The following is a 24,306-nucleotide window of genomic DNA, read 5'->3' on the forward strand; positions in this document are numbered from 1 at the left end:
TATTAACTAAAAGATAGATAAGCAGAGGGACTGAGCAGTAGCTCTGCTTTAAAGACTTTATCTCCATGTGTTGGATGGTACTTCCTGTGCATTGGTAGTTAAAAGGTTCCAGTGCTCCCACCTATTTTACTTGGCTAGACAGGGTCACTTAGGAAGAATTCTCCTAACAGGTAAGGGACTTCCCCTTTCTAACTCCAGTTTTTGTGTCATGTTCCAGGTCTTCCAAAGGTTGATAAGCCCCTCCCAGAAAAAGTAAGTTGGGTTGTGATTTTTCTGATTTATAGAGAGAAATTTAGTGGTCATTCTGCCTCTTCATAATTTTGTAAAGGGTTGGCTGTGTACAGTTGTAGTTGCTTTATCTTACAAGTCATCTTAACTTGTGTAGTTGCAACTTGGTAAAACTGACTCATGATACTATATATTCCACTAAAATGGCTAAAATTGATATTTTTGTGGATTTATTCTGAGCACTTACACATTGTAAATGGGTGAAGCTAATATTTGAAGATAATAGTTGTTAAGTTAATAAAATTTAAAAATGCCAAGGACTAGTAGATGGAATCCTGAAAGGAATATATTTGTGAATTTGAAAGGTTCTAACTATCATAATGTCATCTTCAAACAATGCCAGGCTGTCTGGCTTGATTGATCTGTCTGTTATGCTGAACATTTGCGTGCCATTTCATGTTCAGGCATTTACTGATATAAATAGTAAGGACTCTTCTCTAGGATAAGCCCCTCTTTCACAATGAGAAGTACATTAATTATACTTCTATTTTAAAAACCCAGGGATTTTAGGACTACTGTGGTGCCTTGCTAGATGAATTTAATTCGTTCCACGGGTCAATTCGTGTAACGAATTTTTCGTCTAGTGAGTCCCGGTTTCCCATAGGAATGCATTGAAACTTAATCAATCCGTTCCTATGGGCTCCGGGCGACAGGCGGCAGCATGGGACGGGGCTTTGGAGAAGGTCTCCGAAGCCCCGTCCGATGCCGGCTGTGTGCGAGGCAGCGGCGGGGAGAAGCTCTTCTCCTCACCACCGCCTGGATTGGACAGGGGGTTGGGGGGGAACCTTTGCCTTCTTCCCGCGCTAGTGTTCCGCTGGTCTCTGCCGGTTGCCCCTCACTGCTCGCGGCAACCGGCAGAGACCAGCGGAACACAAAGGGGAAGCAGCTGCAGCGCGGAAAGAAGGCAAAGGAAGATCAGCTGAGAGGCCTTGACAGCTGTCAGCGCCTCTCAGCTGATCTTCCTTTGCCTACAGCTGGTTCCCCTTTCTCTAGACCAGTGTTTCTCAACATTTTTTGGGCCACGGCACACTTGTTCCGTGAAAAAAATCACGAGGCACACCACCATTAAAAGAGTTAAAAATTTTAACTCTGTGCCGCCCTATATTGACTTTATAATTATGACTGTAAGAAACACTTGCCATTTGCTGTGTTGGTTGCAATCTCCTGTAATAAGGCTTCACAAGCCGTCCGGCGGATCAGTGTCGATTATTGGCGGCCGCCAGGCTCGTTTGCACTGAGCTTTGGGAAAGAGGAAGAGAAATATTGCTTTCCGGCGGGTCAGTGCTGTTTATTGGCGGCTGGCAGGCACATGACAATGCAAATCGCCCTTCTCGTCGCTGCACGTTGCGGCACACTAGTGTGCCGCGGAACAGCAGTTGAGAAACGCTGCTCTAGACAAATGCCCCTTTCGCTAGACAAATGTAGGTTTTGTGCTCGGAGGTTTTTATGGCCACGCTTCGCAAGACGAAGCGGCGGCCATAGAAAACCTTGTCATCTTGCGAGGCAACCTCCGATTGCAAAACCTATTCATTAAGCGAAAAATTCGTCTTACAGGGCATTCGTCTAGCGAGGCACCACTGTATTATAAAGTATGCAGTTTGGAATAGAATGTTGTCATGTCAGACACATAGTTTGTACCAACACATTTTAAGATTTAAAAAGAATGGGATGGCTAACAAACCACAACAATGGCTGATGTGGAAATGAACAAAAATTAGTTAGCTCTGGGCTAAACTATTGCAGCATAGAACATTATTCAGGGTTTGCTTCAAAATAGTTGTTAGGAAACCACTTCTGCAATAAGTGGGAGGCAGCAATCTGTTGGCACTAATTGCATAGCATTGGGTTATTTTAACCAATGATCTGTACTCTGGAGTATTGAGTATTATGTAAAATCTTTTGAGCTTCAGCTATATTTGTGGCAGATATTTGCACATTAATAGATGGTAAAAAGTACTAGTTGAAGCAAAGGGCAGTGGAAAATAACTTACAGATTTATCCATTTAGTGGAGATTGTGACAATTTATTACAGATCTGGATGACCACTGATGTATAGATCAATCTGTCATTGCTAGCTTCCACCTCCTAAATTTCATTATAGACTTGTATGCAGGAGGTGGTATTGGGAATCTTAAGTCACAATCAGGGGAAAGGAGCACTTGGCTAATATTCCATTACCACCAAAACACATACTAAGCCCATCTTCTCCACCCTTTATCTAAGCATGCATTGTGCATTCTGATATGTGGGGACTGGGTTAGATTGTCAAATTACTCAGTCAACATCACTCGGTCAAATTAAGAAACTTCATTTAGAATCAGGAAATAATAATATTGCAAAATATAAATAATTATTTGAATAAGCTAAACTAGAGAATCTAATAGATGTTCCAAACTTTCATAGTCATGGGTAACTGTGATTCAAAGATGAGTTTTCCATATCAAAACACTGAATCCTGTGGGCTTGGGGAAATGTGGATAAAGGGATCATAACTCGCTAGTCTGGAGTAAGAAGAAGGCCAAGGGGCTTTTAGTCCTCATACCATGGATGAAAATCTTTCCACAGTCTGATGGGGCACAATACTGACACCTGCAGTTGTATGCTTACAAATTTGACATGTGGGAGGTAGGCAGCATTTCAAAAGTAAAGTGTAATTTGATGTAGCGACCTGTTCAAATAATAAAGCAGTCCTGTGTTGTGTGAAGCAGCTATTACTGCCCTAATTACATGTGGCATGAAAATATATCAAACTGAATCCTGATACTCTGCCCCTTCTAGGAAAAGCTGCTTAAGGTAGCTTTTGGAGGTTTGGTTTGGAGGTTGGAATGAGAAGAAAGGAATGCTTAATGTTTTGCCTTCTTACCACTTGTCTGTTCTAAATCTTTCTGCTTACCATTTGGACTTTTTTCTTGGAACACTGGGATCTGTTGTTTAATCACAACTGGCTTTTTAAAAAATGGTTTTCAGAACAGTGCAGGAATGGCTGCTATTTGAAAAATCCAGTCGTTGTTGAATATGCAAAACTATTAATTATTATTATTATTATTATTATTATTATTATTATTATTATTATTATTTTATTTGTTAGTTGCTTTATCTTGCCCATGGCAACCTAAAGTGATTTAAACCAAAAGCCAAACACCCCCTGCCCCCAAAGATACATTAAAATTAAGGGGAGAAATATATTAAAAACACTCCACCCACTTCTAAAAAGCCACAGATAGTTCAAAGGCCTGGTTATAGAGGAATTATTTTGCCTAAAGATATATATAGTTGCATGTTCTTTGAATACTCAGTTAATTGCTTTGGTTTTTTTCAGAAATAAGCAGGCAGCTAAGTACAGTAAAGATCTATGTTTGATAGCTAGACATCAGTACTTCTTGGAGAATTGAGCTCATTGAATATATCAGATAGGTAGAAGGCACAAAAGTGTGTGAGAGAGCTCAGGTTTACTCAGAGAATCTAGTAAAATGAGGGATGGGAGGGCAAAGATTTATTTATTTTATTTAGCGGGATTTGTATACCACTTAATCATCAAAGCCTCTAAGCGGATTTCTTTACAAATACTAATAAAATTAGATGTTGAAAGCAAAGTCAGATTCACACATAGAATAGAATCATACATCTAGGTAAACAATTTTTTAATCAGGTGCCATAAACAATACAATGGATGTTCCTGCCTAAACGAATAGGTAGGGAGTACAGGTGCTGCCACACTGAAAGATTTATTCTTTGCATGTGCAGAATGAAGATTATGTGACCCTTAGAGAAATAGCATTTCCACAGATAGAGCGGGCAGCTCTGCAATGTTCGACAGAGATCACAATGGAGTTCAGCATTCAAATTTATGTTCGAGGGTTAATACCTTTAAAACATAGAATTGTCATGATGTATATATAAACTACCAAATCTTTTATTCCCCAAACAGCAATAAAATAAGATTACCAATCTTAATCATAGCAAAAGCGGATGTATAGAAGACTGGGGACGATCATCATAATCTTATCCCTAACCATTTGTAGAACTTAATTTGCTACCAGCCTAGTTTAATCATCTTAAACCTGAGGCATGCGTCTTTAATCCTAATTCGAAAGCTTGCCCTAACTTTAGTATCCCATAATCTGTTGTAGATATCATAAATTCCTTTGATCCATAAATTATGTATAGAAGAAGCCTGTTTTAAAAATATTAAATGGAAAATACACCAAGACCTTTTCATAATTAAATTAACGATCGTGTTTTCTACACTGCTTGTCTTTCTATTCTATGTATCTCTTATAGCAACCATAATTGAAGATTAAGACAAAACTAATTTAAAACAGATTGAAGTGTTCTCTGCCCCTGATCCCCTACTTACAATGTACAATTATCCTGAATCACTCTTTAGGTGTTGTGAAAACAAGGAAATGTTTGTTTGCTGGCTTATTTACATCTTTTAAAATCTGTTTCTTCAATTATTATTTTCTCTAAAGTAATGGTAGTTGAGCACATGTGCCACATGTCAGCAAGATTTAACTATAATACAGTAGAGCTATTCTCCAGTACATGTGCAGCATATCCTTTTAAAGTATTGGTTTGGGTATTGCCTTTGTTATAGTGAGCTGTAGAGTTATGGCCAAGTTTTCATCCTGTCCTGCTCATGTCGAGGAATACCACAACTCCCTGCTGCCACTTGTCCCAGTACTCATGTCTGACTTAGAGTGATACATGCTCGACTTGACTAAATACTTCAATTTTTCATTCATTTCCTCTGAGACATTGCTGTTAAAGAAGATCACAACGTTGCTTTGTAACTAATGTTCTAAACTGCATGACAGAATAACCTAATATTTACCTTTCATGTTTTGATTCTGAAATCCAGAGTCTACCAGTAAAATTTTCTAGTACAAGCACATGGCTGCTTCTAACAACTACTTGTGTTAATTTGTAAGCATCTGAGGTAACTGACTTGAAAAAGCAGTTTTTAATATGGGGTATGTATGTGGTAACTCTTAATTGATGCAGTTAGCAATAAACTGTAGTTAATCAAATGATGCTAGGTGTGCTGTGTTTATATTTTTGCAGTATGACATAGCAAAGCAAGAAACATCTAGTCCTGATAAACTCCTGAATAAACCTCGGTGTATGTTTAAATCTATTAGAGAACTTTGCTGGCATATAACAAGAAGTCTAGAACATGCATGGAAATATTTCAAATGTTTCACTGCGTAAGCGTTGACCTGCCATGACAATAAATTTGTGCTGGTGGTGGAATCCTGTCATGAAGCCTAAACTGAGAACCTGAATAATTAAATTATGGCTGACAGTCTGCTTGGGAGAATTTTTATTTGTACTATCTTAAATGTTTTAAATATAAGAGTTTTGAAAAGTATAGTTAGATTAGCATGGGTAATTTAGTCAATTGCAAATGTGTTGTTGCAGTATGGGGTTTAAGAATTATGAGTGGTATTCAACTAAGTTTCCTCAAAGTAGACCCATTAAAATTAATGAACATTGTTAAGATAGGTCCATTCATTTTAATGGATCTACTCTGAATAAAACTTAGTTGGTTACCACCCAGTGTGTGAATTAATGCTTGGAAAATACTGCCTGGCCAGATGTCCCATCCTATATAATTAAGTCCAAGTTGTCCCTGCGTCCAAGTTGTCCCGTGTGTCCCTGGGGTACTGCGCATGGGCCCCAGGAACACAGGGATTCGACGGAGAGACAGGACGCACACACACACACACACACGCTGCCCCCACCCCCCTCTGCCAACCGCCGCTCTCCCTCGCACTCCCCTCTTGCATTGCCACCCGGCTCAAGTGCAGGCGGCAGCCGTATCCGCTCAAGCTTCTCCGGCAGGAGCTGGGAGGGAGCGCGGCTGCTGCTGCCCCGGGCTTCCTGGCGGGGCCGCCGGCGCTTGCGGCGCTCTCTGTTGTTGCCAGCGGCCGCGCTCCTGGGCACCTGCCCTCGCCCTCCCTCCATCTCGTGGTCGCCAGGTGCGCCGCCGACGCTGTGGCGGCGGCGCGTGGGGGGCTGGCCCCTCCCACAGCCGCCGTTCGTCGGGGCGCTCCGCTGAGCCCAGCTGGGCAGCGGGCGCCCAGGAGGAGGCCGTGATTCGGCCTCTTTCTGTGGCAGCGGCGCGTGGGGGGGCGGCTGGCCCCTCCCACAGCCACCGCTTCGGCGGGGCGCTCCGCTGAGCCCAGCTGGGCAGCGGGCGCCCAGGAGGAGGCCGCAATTCGGCCTCTTTCTGTGGCGGCGGCGCCAAAACAGGCCGAATCGTGGCTTTCTCCTGGGCGCCCGCTGCCCAACTGGGCTCAGCGGAGTGCCCTTGAGGAAGCGGCGGCCGAGGGAGGGCCAGCCGCCCCCCCCCCCGTGCCGCCATCGCCGAAACAAGCTTCTCCCGGGCGCCCGCTGCCCAACTGGGCTCAGCAGAGCGCCCACTGCTAAAGGGAGGGAAGGCTGCGGCCCCGCCACTTCTCTAGCGCCCGTTTACTAAACGGGCTGAATGACACTAGTAAATTAATGAAAATGTTCATCCATATAAATCGCTGTGCCTACTTGAACTTGAAATTGCCAAGCCAGGCATGATGATAGTATGTGAATGCATCTTTGCCTCTGATTTTTTGGAAAGTAGCAGCAGGTCAGAATTCATCAGTTTGGGACTATAGGTGAAAGGCCCCCCCCCCTTCTGCAGTGACTATTTGCCGTAGTAGTAAAAGTATGGGTGTCAGCAATTATACCTGGATCTTTCCCTCCCCCACTGCTTTGGAGATGATTCACCCACCTCCCTTATACAAGGTTTGAACCTCAGTGGCTTCTGAACTTCTGTTGGGTTCTTGGAAGAGAAATTTCAGAATGAAATAATTGTTGTTGTTGTTTAGTCGTTTAGTCGTGTCCGACTCTTCGTGACCCCATGGACCATAGCACGCCAGGCACTCCTGTCTTCCACTGCCTCCCGTAGTTTGGTCAAACACATGTTCGTAGCTTCGAGAACACTGTCCAACCATCTTGTCCTCTGTCGTCCCCTTCTCCTAGTGCCCTCCATCTTTCCCAACATCAGGGTCTTTTCCAGGGAGTCTTCTCTTCTCATGAGGTGGCCAAAGTATTGGAGCCTCAGCTTCACGATCTGTCCTTCCAGTGAGCACTCAGGGCTGATTTCCTTCAGAATGGATAGGTTTGATCTTCTTGCAGTCCATGGGACTCTAGAGTCTCCTCCAGCACCATAATTCAAAAGCATCAATTCTTCGGCGATCAGCCTTCTTTATGAAATAATTAGCTTTCTATAATTATAAAACAACAAATCTGTACATGTAAACTTTTAATCGATGAAAAGAATGTGTGCAACTTTCTTAATTGATTTGAATGTGACAAACCTGGCTTTGAAGAATAAAATGCCTATTCCTAATCACTCTACTAAAATTAGAAGGATACTCATTGTGTATATGTGGATCTGTTTTTTTCTGCTATTACTATTGATTGCATTTCCAGCCTCCACATTTTTTGTTTTCTTTTTCAAATGATAATTGTTATAGAATTTTGTGTTTTAAAAATATTTTTGTTGATTTCAATAAAACAAAAAAAAGCCACTTCAAGTAAACATATAATCTGTTACAGATACAGATTATAAAATACCTAATACACAGCAAATGGTTAAATTATTTTAGAAGAGTTGCAAATATTGGCCAGCATTCTACATTCTACAATTTTTCCACCCGAAATATGAGCTATTTTCTTTTGTAAGTAGAATTAGACAATGTCCTCTTAAGAAGTGCAATAGACAGGTTTTATTAACTCTTGTAATTTCCACTGCTGATCCCTTATCCAGTTTTCAAATATTATTAATAAGACTTAACATTATGATAGTGATGACAAATGTGACTTTCTCTTATGAATCCATAATCTTTTCTGCAGCTGATCCGCTTTTATTGTCTTGTGACACAACTCAGTTCTTGGTTGCTGAACTTATTTATTTATTCAACAGGATGTTTAGACCACTTAATCATCTATAACATCTAAGATTTGCATAGAATATAAAATGGTCATTTAGAGATACAAATAATTTGTTTTTAACATTTGACTTTAAGCTACATTTTATCAAAATATAAGTAAAAGCAACAGTTACGAAAATATTTCTGGGCTGGTGTAAACAAAAAAGTCCTTGCTACATATGGTGAAGGCATCTGCCTATTAATAGCAGATGGGGAGTTCCAGACAGTAGGTTGATTCCTTGCAAGTAGAGAATGAACATTACATGACACTTGTAAAACTTCCAGTTGGGCATATATGGGGAAAGCTGATCTTTCCAACTAGACTGGTCCAAAGCACATTGTACTCGTAGTGTTCTACTTAGAAAACATGATTTTAATCTTTTAGTTGAAGGTATATATTGACTTAGTAATAATATAACCTTTCTAGCAGGAAGCTATGCTGTGAGAGTGCATCTCTCCTCCCCCACCCCAATGTGCAGAAAGGTGTTGCTACTCTTTCTAACCATGCAGGGCCATTTTAATCTGAATAGAAAATCTGTCTCAGGGCTGAAGTACAGTAATTAGCTGTCTCTTCAGAGTGTCAGAGCAAAATTACCATTGTAATGGTTTAGCTGGAGGATAAAAGGATTGAATTTGGGTCCCTTTGCCTGCCAAACTAAGTTGCCATGGGAATTTTCAAACGTAAGAGGCGTTTACTTAGAGCAATTTGAAGGGTTTGAATAAACTCATAAATTATAGTTTATAGAGCAGCAGCACTCTCTGCTTTCTCTGGCATAGGCTGAGCAGCAACATGAAGGCTGTTAGAAACTGCTTATGCTTAATGAGAACGAGTTGATCCATGCTCCCGTGCAGACTATCAGCTTATTAAAGCTAAACTGTTTCTGCTAAATACTGTACAGTAAGCACATTTCAAGAGAGACAGTTTGTAACAAATCCCTAGAGTAAAAAACAAAATCTGATTGCTGTAGATGTAAATTGAATTTCCCTTGCTGGATTAGATCTCTTTTCAAGTAATACTATTAAAAATTGTTCTTTATTTTTTCCAGTAAACATTAACTTGATTTTAACTTTCCTCCCTGTATGTAATATTTATTACAATACTTGTCAAATCTGACTATGGAGGGGATAAAGGGACACAGAAGACTTCATTTTAAAGCAAATAAGAGGTCTGGGCACTTGGAACTGGTTCTTTTGAGTCACGTGTAAACATTTGCAGAGACCATGCTCATTCTCACTAAAGAAGTTGGGTGTTAACCTATTGACTTGCTAGTCAACTTTGACACTGTTTAAATGTGATTAGATTCTCTTTCTGTAAATAAACTTAAGTAATGAACATTGCTCATGCTTCTTTAACCTTCAGTTGTTCTTGGTAATCCAGCTGTAGATGTAACTTGTGTTCTGTTCTGGGCTTTAAGAGCATGGTCTTAATTGAAGCCTTTGTCTTTTTGTTGATACCAATTTGGATGTGACTGAGCTACCTATCTATACCGCGTGTGTGTGTGTGTGTGTGAGAGAGAGAGAGAGAGAGAGAGAGAGAGAGAGAGAGAGAGAGAGAACTATTTTAGGAGGGGTGTGTGAAAGGGGCAGAACTGTATCTCACATAAGCTGGTTGTGCTGTCTCTCTTCAAGTACATTTGTCCCAACTTGGCTGACACAATATCAGCTAGGCTAGGAGAAAAGTGCCTGGGATTGGCAAGTATTTGGGGAGGATTCAGCTGTCCTCATTCATGTGCTGATTTTGATCTAATAATCATCCCTCCCCAAAACCTGTATTGTGCAAATAAAAGATGTTTGGCCCTCAGCTTATATTTGTGATGTCAGGCTCCGAGGTTCTCTTCTGGTGGTTCCCTCATTGTGAGAAGTGAAGTTACAGGGAACAAGGCAGAGAGTGCCCACCCTGTGGAATGCCCTCCTATCAGATGTTAAAGAGAAAAAACAATTATACAATTTTCCTCAGACATCTGAAGGCAACCCCGTATTGGGAAGTTTTGTCATCTGATGAAAATTATCTGACGTTTATTGTCTTTTTTAAATGTTCTGTTGGAAGCAGCTCAGAGTGGCTGGGGCAACCCAGTCAGATGGGTGAGGTACAAGTAATAAATTACTATCATCATCATCATTTTTGATAGTGTTGGAAGGGTTTTGTAGCTCAGTGTCAGAGCATCTGCCTTGTATGCAAAAGGTCCCATGTTCTTTCCCCTGCATCTCCAGGGAGGGCTGGAAGAGATTCTCTGTCTGAAACCCTGGAGAGCTGCTGCTGATTATTGTAGATGGACCAGTGGGTCTGACTCAGATAAGGCAGCTTCCTATTCCTGTGTTGTGTGATAAGTTTAAGGACTGTCAACTGATTAAAGATTCTTGCTCTGTGGGTGTTAGTCCCAAGGTATGTTCATGGTACTTAATCATTGCTTTTTTGCCTTAGCTTTCAACTGAAATGGCTGCTCTGGTTCCATTTCTGCAGTTGGGGGCAGGGGAGGGAGGTACTTGTGGCTGCATATTTATGTAGTGCTACTTGGGAAGAGTTTTCCGTACTATTCTAACAGGACAATTTTGATGAGCCTAACCACAGTTAGATACTCTGGTTAAATTTAATTTTTGAAGAGGGGGTAAAATAATCCTAATAAATAGTTTCACAGAGTGCAGCACTGTCTATGGAAAAAGTCAGGTTAGAATTAAAGTGCAAGCTTAGCTTTCAGATCAACCGTAGCATATGTCTCAGTTTATATGTTGCCCTTTAAAACCTAAAAGAAAGTATGAGTTTCAAGTTTCAGCTTTCAGTTCAAGTTAAAACTAGCTAAAAACTCATTTAGTTTTGAAAATGAGAGCAAGTGAAAACTAGACTAGACTACACCTTAAATGTAAGTTCAGGCTCCGTATAGACTTTATTTAAGGTGTGCTTAATATAAATTTCAAGTGTTAGAGAGTCAGTGAATGTTAAGCTCAGTATTTGGTAGAACTTCAAAACCAGCCAAGCCGTCTTCAGTTTTAAAACTTATACAGGGGGAACCTCGGTTTACACCTACCTCTGTTTATGAATGCCTCCGTTTACGAATGCCACGGACCCGGAAGTTTTTACATCCGGGTTCCACAGCGTCGGATGTGCAGATCGCTTCTGCGCGCAGAAGCGTGCCTTCAGGGAGCAAATGCCTCCGTTTACGAATGCCTCCGTGGAACGGATTGCGTTTGTAAACCAAGGTTCCACTGTACAGGGAGTCTGAGTCTAACATTTTCTGAAGGGTTTCAAGGGTACACCCTTATCTTAATTCCACCCATTGGCTCCTAGCATAAAAAAATAAATAAAAATCCGAGCCCTAGAGGGCTATAGGGACCTACATTCCGTATTTCAAATTTCTGTTCCCTGGAATTTGGTGCAGCCCAACAATTTGAGCCACACATCCTTATATTCTTCAAACAATGACCTATTGATCTGCTTGGCTGCAGGAAGAGGTGAGGGAAGGTAGCCAAAGCTATATATTTAGGGCAATCTAGTGATGGAGATTGTCCTGTGAGCAGGATTAGAAGCACCCACTGACAAAGCATTTCAGCCCTAGTGATAAAGCATTATTGTAGCAAGCTAGTCTGGCAGATGTGCAAGCTCAGCAGCAGGACAAGGAGCCCAGGGCAAACTACTCTCCTCACCTAACAAATGCCAAGCAACAAAGTAAAAGTTATGTTACAACTGTTGCACATCACCCCAATCTCTGCTGAGCGGTGGCAAGATTCCAGGGGGTTCCAGGGTCATGTTTCCATTGTAAATTCAGGCACATAAATAGACTGTAGTGTTTTAATATAAATGGCTTATTTAACACTTACATACACCTAAGAGCAGGGGTCGGCAAGGTTTACCTCGCCCGGGCCGGTTCACTCCAGCGGAGATCCCTCCGTGGGTTGGATTGCGCCCATGCGTGAGCAGACGTGATTTCCAGCATCGTGGAAGCAAGGCGCCGCACTGTGCCAGTTTAGTGCACTGTGCCAGTTTAATGCGGGAACTTGCCAAGCGGGTGGGTCGGTTCAGGGACGGCCCATGGGCCAGTTAAACGACCCCCGTGGGCCGCTTGTGGCCCATGGGCCTTAGGTTGCCTACCCCTGCTAAGAGTGTTCAATGGAAAGGGTGCATGCAGGCCCCATTGATGCAAAACTTAGGTTGCTAGGTCAGATGTTGAAAGCTAGAATCTTTAAAGTAGCTTTATCTGAAAAGCTACCTATACCATCCCTAGGGCCAGCTGGACAGGCAGAGCTCAGGGGGGACCTCAACAAGTGAATGAGACAGTGATGTTTGTATGAGGGTGGTGGTGGATTTGTTTGGTACTGCCGGAGGGGAGGATCTGGGTATAAACCAGCCCCGTAGAACTGGGAGGGCTCTACTTAAACGAGACTGGAACAAAAACGTTGCTGTTTAAAAACAAAAAGGTGGAAGAGCAGCTTTTAAATTGATAACTGGGAGAAGGCTGCTGAACATTCAGGATATATCATTCTGAAGGGTTGAGGGTAAAAATGATTGAATGTTCAAATGGAAGAGGGCAGAACTAGACAATGCTAGTGCAGGTGGTCATAAGAGCCATTCAGAAAATCCAGGTTGCTTTAGATCAGGGGTCAGCAACCTTTTTCAGCACCATCCCTCAGACCGTGTGCTGGGCCAGACTATATTTTGAAGAGAAAAATGAAGAATTACTATGCCCCACAAATAACCCAGAGATGCCTTTTAAATAAAAGCACACATTCTACCCATGTAAAAACATGCTGATTCCCGGACCGCCCGTGGACCAGATTGAGAAGGCAATTGGGCCGCATCTGGCCCACTGGCCTTGGGTTGCCTACCCCTACTTTAGATTAAAACATATGTGCCAGAGACATTTGCAGAGATACACTGTATGCCAATGTTTAGATGCTAATGCTAGATGTATCCAAATCAAGATGGGTGGTTGGGGTGCTTAGTTTTAAAGAAAAGCATAGATAGGTAATGTGCTCATAGTGAATTAATGGGACACTGGTGTTTATGGATATAAACTCCATAGCATACCCACATACATTTGTAGCTTTTGAATTTGTGTTGGCAACTCTCAAGACTCTCCAGCACCATAATTCAAAAGCATCAATTCTTCATTAAAAGGTTCTTTAATTCCTCCTCACTTTCTGCCATCAAGGTTGTGTCATCTGCATATCTGAGGTTGTTGATATTTCTTCCGGCAATCTTAATTCCGGCTTGGGATTCATCTAGTCCAGCCTTTCGCATGATGAATTCTGCATATAAGTTAAATAAGCAGGGAGACAATATACAACCTTGTCGTACTCCTTTCCCAATTTTGAACCAATCAGTTGTTCCATAACCTTCAAATATAACTTCTCTATTGCCTGGAAACAGTTTCAGAAGTTGCAACAAGTGCAAAAATTAACTCAAAATTAAGGTATGCTAGATGATAAAACAAGCCAAGTTCATTTTCAACTATTTGATAAAACATTTTTTCCCCTTCAAGGAAAAATATGATTAAAATGGTCACCTTAGTGCATGTAGTTTTTTTCAAGAAGTTCTTATCAAAGAACTATCTGAATTATTTCTACTTTCAGAAACAAAAATGTAAATGCAAAGCTATATAATTTAAAAATCACTGGCAGCACACTCTGCCAGTCGAGCAGTCAAGTCTTTCGAATGGAAGGTCATGTGACTGACACATTTGTCCTCTAAAGAGAAGACACACAATTTTTCTTTAGTGCTCTGTATTTTTAACTGGCTGAATGCAAGTCTTAGCCAGAAGTAAGATGAGCTGTAGCTACCCAACAGAAATAGCATTATCATCATTCTGGAATTTATATGCTGGTAACAACAAAACACTAGTAGAAAATAACTTGACTTGGGTTTATAATGTCTTGTTTAAGCTGAGTAACTTTATTTGTTGTGCATGTACCTTTTTATAATGAACTTCTCTCTGCATGGGGTGCATACTGGTCTGTATTATGTATTAGGATGGTTCACAACATCAAAATACAATATGAAAAACACAAAATACGTAATAAAAATAATAACAAAAACAAATCAAGAATAACTCCTCCCACAACACATTCAAAAGGGTATTGGGTGTTAATCAACCAAAGGCCTGGTTGAAAAGAAATGTTTTTGCCTGGTGCCTAAAGGAGTATAATGCTAGACAAACCTCCCTAGGAAGAATATTTCACAAATGGAGCCACTGCAGAAAAGGCCCATTCTCATGTTGCACCCTCCAGATCTCTTGTGGAGGAGGTACATGAAGAAGGGCCTCAGAAGATGATCTCAGTAACCAGGTAGGTTCATATGGAGAGAGGCAGTCCTTGAGGCATTGCAGTCCTGAGCCATTTAAGGCTTTATAGGTCAAAACCAGCACTTGAATTGGCCCTAGAAACTAATTGACAGCCAGTGCAGTCAGGCCAGGGTCCGTGTAACCTGGCCACCGAATTCTGCACCAGCTGAAGTTAATAGCCTTATTTCCCATGATATTGGCCCAATCCCCTTTTAAAGCTGTCATAAATTGGTGGTTAGGGACCCAGGTGGCGCTGTGGTTAAACCACTGAGCCTAGGGCTTGCTGATCAGAAGGTCGGCGGTTCGAATCCCTGTGACGGGGTGAGCTCCTGTTGCTTGGTCCCAGCTCCTGCCAACCTAGCAGTTCGAAAGCACGTCAAAATGCAAGTAGATAAATAGGAACCGCTACAGCGGGAAGGTAAACGGCGTTTCCATGTGCTGCTCTGGTTTGCCAGAAGCGGCTTTGTCATGCTGGCCACATGACCCGGAAGCTGTACGCTGGCTCCCTCGGCCAATAATGCGAGATGAGCGCGCAACCCCAGAGTAGGTCACGACTGGACCTAATGGTCAGGGGTCCCTTTACCTTTAAATTGGTGGTTATCACTGATTCTTGTGGAATCCAATTCCGTAGATTAATTAGTGAACTGTATTAGATTAGGTAGGTATATTCTGCAAGAGAAGCGTTTATTTGTAGGATCATGCATCCAAATAAGAAATCTCTAAATTTTGTACCTTTGAAATTCCAAATATGGGCACCCTTTTTCTTAAAACAAAACAAGCAAACAGATAACACACCTGTATCCTTGCCTGCCAGAGGCAAACTTTTAAAGGAAAGATGACACCTCATATGAAATGGCAAACAAAACACCATACCTCCAGATTTACTACCTGCCTTTCTGTCAAAGAACTGCAAACTGTCTAAGTACTTGGATCTGAATAGGGTCACAGTCAACTTGGTAACTTACTTTCATATGGCGGGGATTGGTATTCAGTTGCTGTGTGAGCTTACTGGTAAATGTTGACTTTTTTTTTTTTTTGGTATTAACAGCTCACATTAACTTGTGTTCGTGCCCAAAGAGCATGGTTTTTTGCCCCTCTTATGTAGAGCAGTGTTACCAAAAACTAAGTCAATATTTAGATTTATATAAGTTCCATGGTAATGACTCTGAACCTGGACATATACAAATGTATTCACTCCTGGCTCTTTTATCTTGTTGCATGTTAAATAACTAGAAAAAGGAATCGTGGGAAAGGTTGCAGTTAGAACAAGTATCATTAGGTAGAAAATGTCCAGGTGAAGAGAAATGTAAGGAGATAATGCTAGCTCCCCCCCACCCTCTGTGTGTCTTTAACATTGTGACCATTAAATTTGTCAGAGAAATAGTGTTTGCATATCATTTGAACTGATAGCTTTCTTTGAAAAGATAAGGGAGTAGTGTTGGCTGATAAATAATGTCAATTTACTGTTGCTTGGCCTAAGCACTGTAATGTGCATCATAGATTTATTCCAAAGGAAGTGTGCCATATCATATTAGTTTGGTACTGCATATCCTGCTGAGATATTTGCAGGGATACATATTTATTTTTTAGTTACCAAGTTGTATCAGAAAAGTACAACGGGCTTGACAGTTTGAGTGTCCACAAACATTTAAGTCAGAAATAGTATGTCTTGTTTTCATTTGGTATCCATTCTTAGCTGTTAGTAGTAATTTTTGTTTACTTTCGGGAAGGGTCACAGCTCAGTGGTAGAGCTTACTGCATTGCATTGGAAGGTTGCAGGTTCAACCCCTGGCAATGTCTCCTGCTTGAAACCCTGGACAGGCACTGCCACTCAGACAGTTCAGAGCTACCGTGTTTCCCCTTTTTAAAGACACCGTCTTATAACTTTTTTCCTCAAAAAAACACACGGTGTCTTATTTTCAGGGGGGTGTCTTTTTTTTTTTTAACGGTGCTACAAGACTTGGGTTTTGTGAAGCAAGAACTGTCTATGGATAGATCTGCTCTGGGTGCCGGCGCTGGAGCCCTATCGGTTGCAAAAGCTGACGCAGATTGCAACGTAAAAGAGGAGATACTCAAGCCGTTGCATTGGGACACCTTGTTGGAAAAAAAATTGAATATCTCCCCATTCGCGACGCTTTTAAAGCCTTCCCTTTGTCCCCTTCCTGAGCTGACTCTCGAAACATTAATGAACTCCCTCCCCCTTGCCCTTCTCCCCTCTAACATGCCTGCCTGCCTGCAGGGACGATGAGGTGGGAAACCTCTTTGCCAAGTTACCGTACAGCAGTTAAGAGAGGGATGCGGGCAGACGGACAGGTTGCCCTCCTCGCCACCCCTTCAGGCTTCCTGCGCTCCACCGGCAGCTCCTCTTAAGCAGTGGGGGCGGGAAGTGATCCTGCCAAGGGATCTGGCTCTGGAGACTCTGCAGGGGGTGGGGTAGGGCTGCTTCATCCAGCGGCAGGCTCGCAACTCCCCCCTCGCCGTCGCTAGGGCTGCTGAGGCTGGATCGTGTCCCTCATCCTGCGCCTGCGCTGTGCGCCAGGTTTAGCCTGATCTGGTTCCGCGAGTTCCTAAAGAACTGCGAGATCCAGATCTGCGAGTTCCTAAAGAACTGCCAATGCCGCCGCCGCCATCTAGGCTTGGCGGGGCTCGGTGAAATTGCAGCCCAATGGCCCAGAGAAACAGCGGGCCATCACCTACGCTGCAGGAAAGCCTCCGGAATCATGTGGGAGGGCTAGCGGGCCTCCGGCCGCCACTCTGCCTCAGGCCATGCCGTGCACAATGTTTCGGCGGCGCAGCTCCCGCCGCCATCAGTCGCCCTGCTGCCACTCTGCCTCGGGCCATGCGGCCCACAATGTTCCGACAGCAGGGCTTCTGCCGCCGCTCTGCCTCCCGCCGCCGCTCTGCTTCGGGCCATGCGGCCCATAACGTTCCGGCGGCACAGCTCCTGCCGCCGTAGTCGCCCCGCTGCCGCTCTGCCTCAGGCCATGTGGCCCACAATGTTCTGGCGGCGCAGCTCCCACCGCCGTCAGTCGCCCCGCTGCCGCTCTGCCTCGGCCATGCGGCCCACAATGTTCTGGCAGCAGAGCTTCCGCTGCCGCTCTGCTTCGGGCCATGCGGCCCACAACGTTCCGGCAGTGCGGCTCCCGCCGCAGCTGCCGCTCTGCTTCGGGCCCCCTCCCATCTGGTCTCAAGCCTCTCTGAGGCTCCAAAGGGAAGCAACAAGGTACGTCTTATTTTCGGGGTATGTCTTATATTTCGCGAATGCATAAAAACCCTGCCATGGCTTATATTATGACTACGTCTTAAAAAAGGGGAAACACGGTATATAGAACAGTGATCTCCCTCAGTAAAAGGTACCTTCCTATCTGCTATTCTTCTGCAAGTGCACTTAGTTGAACATAATACATACTCATTACCTATCACAATTTCTTTTTCTTATTGTGGTTTAATTCAGTAAATCCTGTTGTTTCCTAAAATGGCTACATTTCTTTGAGAACTTTCTTCATAAATTCATTTCTTGAATGAATCTCTTCCATCCTTAATGGTACTAGTCAGTTGTTCCCAAAGTTGCTTTGGTGCATCCCATCTGGGCTGCAAGAATCATAGAATCGTACTCTAGTCCAACCTCCTGCATTGTAGGAATTGCAATAGTAAGTGGGAGTGGGTGACATGAACTACCAGAGAGTAAGACCCATTGGCAGCACTGCAGAACTGTTGTGTTGGGCAAGGAATCGAGTGAGAAAAGCCTCTCCCAAGCATCCCTCCTTTGTCGCAGCCTGTTTTAAGTTAGAATACTGGTAACTATAAAACCACATGATAATTTTGTGTCTTATACCAGTGTTTTCTCACAGTGTTTTTGTGGGGCCATGCAAGTTAAATGCCAGTATTTTGATCTTAATGATGTGTAACATTTTTGTCTCAAAGTTAGAACATAAAACTGGATTTCAACAAGATGTTGTAGTGTGGAGTGCTGCTGTTTTGACTTCTACCCACTCCAACAGTCAGCATTTTGTGACAACTGAGAACACTATGACCTCATTAGAACTGGGTGATATATTGTCCAAATCCAGTTTCAAGTCCATATCATGATACACGTTTCATAATTTCGGACCCGGCAATATATTGCAAATCATGGGGGGGGGGGGCTGCGCTATGCAAAAATCACAATGTGGGAAAAACCTCAAAGACAGCCACTGGTTCTACATAGCTCCATCCTAATTTCACACCTTGTGATATATCACTATATTGTGATATTTAGCTGGTGATAATATTGCATTGTTGAAACCAGGCATCACCCAGCCCTAGACTTCATGGGCTGTTTTTGGAATCACCCCGCTTTTGTAACTATTTTTTTGTATTTCTGCAAATGTTAGTGTCCACCGAAGCTTGGTGGTACCTCCCTCTTGGACATGAGTGGTGGCTTTTTGGCTACATAAACAACAGCACTCATAGTCTGGGCATTGTAGACAGAGGGAATGGCAGTGTACTCTTGAAGCTCCAGTACATATGTGGAAAAGTCGCTTTAGAGATAGAGCAGGTTCGTGGGTTTGAGCCCCACTTCAGGCAAAAAAGATTCTTGCATTGCAGGGGGGTTGAACTAGAGGACCTCTTGGTCCTTTCCAACTCTGCAATTCTATGAATGCTATATGGAAGCTGTTTGATTGTTGTTTGTGCTGGGCAACTGAGGGTGATTAGCTTGTGGTTAATCATCATCATCAAACCGTTTATTGGCATCACAGACAAACATCCAAAACAAATCAATACAGAATTACCACTTCCCCAGTGGCACAAAACATTTGCTAAAAGAAAGGAGGCAGAGCAGTCTATCGCCACATCTCTAGGTCTCCAGGGAGATCAGACGTCTGCAGTGTATTTCGACGACAAAAAAACAAATGGAGATATTTAGTCACTAACTTGGTGAGCTCCTGATCATTCCCCAGTAATAGAAAATGTATAACCTCCAACTCTGGTTTCCATTTGGGGATGCAGAGTTGATCTAGAAATTGCTGACGGAGATCAGCAAAGTTTACAATTAAGAACCATATGTGTAAGGGCTTCCACCAGGTGGTCTTCACATGGGCAAGTTCTTTCTCCTTCCACCCTGCCTGAGAACCTTCCCCAAAGGAGGTTTGATGAATTTGAATTAAACCTGGCCAGTGAAGATGCCCTTCTTTCTTGAGGGTTAAGCAGAAATTCAAGGTAGTTGTGGTTAGTGTCATGTGCCCAAGAAAGTTGGAAAAAAAGAGGGGAACATGTTTTCTCTGTTAGTTCCGCTTGTGGTTATTCACTTGTCTGTGCTCAAGATTCTTGCTCTTGTTGTCTGGTGACAAAAATCTCTCTTACATGGAATTCTCCCATACTTGCATGTGAAGTTTAAGAATGATTGCAACTAGGTTTTGCTGTATGAAAAAAATTATATATTAGGATCTACTAGAAAAGATTCACTGTAGTTTCAGTAACACCTAGCTTTTATCTAACATTTATAGTATAGTAAAAAGTATCAAAGAAAATCCAGTGCAAAACCTTAACAGCATATAATACGTTCATCAACATTACTTGAAATTAGAACTCAACCATTTCTTTGCCCCCCTCCAATTATTAAAAAGAACACTAAACTTTTCAATTATGTGAGTGTTTAGTGTGTGAGAGAAGAAAAGCTGGTTAGACAATAAAAGATTTGCCAACTATATTAGACTAATAAAAACCATGCTTTGTCAGACTTTCCAGAAGTCTACTTACAGCAGCACATTAGCAGTATAAATTATTTTATCCATTGATACAGACTTATGTGTAGTCTGCTTTCCATTGGAGATTCTTCATCTCCCTTTTGCACCCTCAGTTTTACCCTCTCTACTTTGAAGGAAAATGCTTACAGAAATGTCTGACATTGGGAAACATGATTTTTAATCAATTGAGAGGAGAGGTATTGGCCAAATAAAACAATTAAAAATATTGTGATGTGCTTTTACACCAGGCATCCCCAGACTTTGGCCCTCCAGATGTTTTGGACTACAATTCCCATCTCCCCTGATCATTGGTCCTGTTAGCTAGGGATCATGGGAGTTGTAGGCCAAAACATATGGAGGGCCGCAGTTTGGGGATGCCTGTTTTACACCATAGATTGTTTTAACTTGTGTTTCTGGATCACAAAAAAGAATGATACAGTTTTCAGGATTTGAAAAGAAAAGACTGTGGAACAATTATTATTGTCCTTGAACATTAATGAAACATTTAATTAAAAACACCAGCTAATTTTAAATAATGGCATAATAAACAAAAACTACATTGTGGGCCACACAGCCATGTTTATAGAGAGAGCTTTGTAAACCAAATATATGGATAAGTATCATTTCAAGATGATACAATATCCACAGCCATGGTAGAAGCAAAATTATCAGGTGATGTAGGCAACCCCACCTTCTGACAATATAGAAGTGGAAGGTGGGGGTGTTGCAGTATTTGCTGCATTTCCAGTACATAAGATTATCTTTCATAAGGTTATACTTACTATCCATTAAAGCTGCAAAATAAATCCAAATACAGAATTAAACAGCTTGCTATTTGTAGCTTTGTGATCTGTCAGCACAAGACTGCTGTAATTGTAGAAATTGTGTCTGTTAAAGTTTTAGCAACTGAACTATGGACTTTAAATCCAGATGGAAAACAGCATTTGTGTGCATGGATAGTAACTTTGGAAAGATGTTGTCTGCAGATGTCCCTGGCAGTAACAATATCTAAATGGTTTCCCCAATCTATGGTCAATAACTCTGTAACTGCTTGCAACTGCCAATTGTTATTTTTCTTTTGGAATTTATAGAGATACTTACTTTATAAGACTTGGTGGAAGCCCACAAGATCCTCATGTGCAGCTTCCACTATACAACCATTTTTCATGCAAAGCTGTTAATAAAGTTTTCCATTGCAGACTGCCTATAGCTCTGCATATGTGCCTCTGTTTGATGAAGTCTATGATATCCAAAATGTTATGTGAAAGAGATCAGCCTCCACTTCTGCTATGTTGTCCTTCTAAAAAGTTCAGTGCTGTTTAGAAGTTATGAATACTGACTTCCTTCCAGTGTTCTTAGAATGTAGGAGGAGGTCCAAGGAGAGTAGTGTTTTAGATTTAGGACTGAAAAAATAGAGATCTCATGTAGGTAGAGTAGTGTCTGAGGGAGTTTCTCTATTTTGCAAACATGTTTCCACTTCATATATTGAAATGTGATAAGCTTTTGCAAGTGCATTGATACTGTAAAATACACTCCTAATAGTCTACTTTATTTGTTCAGGCAGAAGGAGAAGATAGCCTTAAAAAGATGCAGTTGATGGAACTTGCAATTCTCAATGGCACCTACAGAGACGCCAATATCAAATCACGTAAGTACAACAGAAATGTGGGGGCTTTATATGCAAGGATGCTTTTAAGTTGTGTTTGTTCACACTAGATGGGAAGACAAAATACTGCCTGTGTTACATATGTAGCCCACTGACCCCTGATAGATCTTGCCATTTCCATAATCTTGACTTCTACACAGAAAACATCTCATGAATGTGCTTCACATGCCCTATCTTGCTTTTCCAGAATGTGCACACTCTCAGTTTGTGTAGTAATATGACACAGCTGTACTTATAATGTCATGGCATCATACAAAGTGAGCAAAGCATGCTGCTGAGAGGATTGGGATTAGGCACATTTCTTTCACATCTTAACTCTCCTTAAGCGTATCTTTAAATATTGATCTAGCTGTGTAAGACCCACTTTTCTTTGAGGGCTTCTGCATGACTGGGGTTAATTTAGATCTAGCCATGTGAGCAGAGGCTGATTGCATGGTTGCTGGCAAAAGAATTGGCACCTGCAAGGAAGGGTGTATATGCCAGTGCTGTAGGAAAGACCCACTGAATCAGCTACCATCTCTTAGTTCCAAGGAGTACCAGTTAAAAAAAATTTTTTTTAAAGATATTTAAAATATAGTCAGTGTTTTCTGTGTAATTATTGGCATGTTTTCCCCTTTTTCAACTCTTCAGCTGTTAGTTCAGTCATATATTTTTTGCAATGGTTCTTAGTTTCATTCAGCATGTTTTCAGAAACTGCATATTCAAGGTTATCTTAAAACTAAATGTCTTGCACTAATTGGGTTAGATTTCAGTCATGTTTGAAACATAATTAACAGGCAAATCATTGCACTTTGAGGGTAAGAGTAGTCAGCCTAATCACTAATTGATATGGGCAATAATTTTTCCTGTCACTGCCTTCTTTCATTTAATGAACCACAGTATCGCATAACAAACCCAGCAGAGACTTACATAATGCAACTAAGTTGGCTCATTCTGTTAGCTTTAACACAGAGCTTGTCCAGAGAAAAATTGATTTCTGGTGTGTTAAGGGGACCTAAAATTATTCTTAGGCTTTGATCAGTGTGTTGGAGGCTCCAGATGCATGCATTTAGGAAAACAGCTTTCATTGAAAAGAGGTGAAATGTTAACAAAAAATTATCCTCCTGCTGTTCTAGTGTCTCTTGATATCATCTGTATATGTTTAAACTGTGCTTAAATTGGTTAAAAGAACTTAACACTGAAATCCTGTCTATACTTGGGAGTAATTTCTAAGTAAATATGTAATGGTTAAAACCTACAAGTCTAATTGATGCATATGGGACCCTGCAATCCAATTAAAGCTCAGCTGATTTTCAGTGATTTTTATGGACTGTCTTACAGGTAGATTTGCCAGTAGCTGAATTTTTCTTACATTTTAGGCGTGTATCTTGAAGCTTACTTGGAACATTAGCAGTCCCTGGATTATTTGCTTTCTTTAAGTGGATGTAGTGGTGGTGATAATGGGAGGTTCTAGCTGCTGTAGTTCTAGATATACAGTGAGGGGGGAAAGTATTTGATCCCCTGCTAAATTTTCCCATTTGCCCTCTGACGAAGAAATGACCAGTCCATAATTTTAATGGTGGGTTTATTGTAGCTGTGAGAGACCGAATAACAACAGGAAAACCCCCAGAAACCCAGAATACAAAAGTCAGAGATGGATGTGCATTATAATGAGTGAAATAAGTATTTGATTCCCCTATCAACCAGCCAGATGCCAGGCTACCTGGTATCTTCACTGTATGTAACAAGCTGAGATTAGAAGCACCTGCTGTAAGGGAGAGGTTTTACCTGTAATCCCAGCTCATTACAGTACCTGTACAAAAAACACCTGTGGACAGAAGCAATCATTCCAGCAGATTCCAAACTAGCCACCATGACCAAGGCCAAAGAGCTGTCCAGGGATGTGAGGGACAAGATTGTAGACCTGCACAAGGCTGGACTGGGCTACAAGACTACCGGTATTGTCAAGCAGCTTGGTGAGAAGGTGACAACAGTTGGTGCAATAATTCGCAAATGGAAGAAACACAAAATAACTGCCAACCTCCCTCGGTCTGGGACTCCATGCAAGCTCTCATCTCGTGGAGTTGCAATGATCAGGAGAATTGTGATGAAACAGCCCAGAACTACATGGGGGGATCTTGTCAATGATCTCAGGGCAGCTGGGACCATAGTCACCATGAAAACAGTTGGTAACATACTATGCCATGAAGTACTGAGATCTTGCAGAGCCCGCAAGGTCCCCTTGCTCAAGACAGCACATCTACAAGCCCATCTGCAGTTTGCCAATGCACATCTGAATGACCCAGAGGAGCAGTGGGTGAAAGTGTTGTGGTCAGATGAGACCAAAATCGAGCTCTTTGGCATCAACTCAACTCGCCATGTTTGGAGGAGGAGGAATGTTG

General features: G+C 42.0%; 1 protein-coding gene across 10 annotated transcripts in view; it reads left to right on the forward strand.

The window, feature by feature from the left end:
* QKI (QKI, KH domain containing RNA binding) overlaps positions 1-24,306 on the forward strand; it is a 125,838-nt gene that overhangs the window by 81,133 nt on the left and 20,399 nt on the right. For all 10 annotated transcript variants that reach the window (XR_009557358.1, XR_004692152.2, XM_035108588.2 and 7 more), the window contains exon 5: positions 21,820-21,907. Coding sequence is in view for 8 of the 10 variants with exons in the window: in XM_035108588.2 (XP_034964479.1) it covers positions 21,820-21,907 (88 nt within the window). In the remaining 2 variants the exon portion in view is untranslated. The remainder of the gene's footprint in view (positions 1-21,819; positions 21,908-24,306) is intronic.

The sequence above is a fragment of the Zootoca vivipara genome, chromosome 3 (genome assembly GCF_963506605.1).
Source record: "Zootoca vivipara chromosome 3, rZooViv1.1, whole genome shotgun sequence".
In the NCBI taxonomy this organism is placed as follows: Eukaryota; Metazoa; Chordata; class Lepidosauria; order Squamata; family Lacertidae; genus Zootoca; species Zootoca vivipara.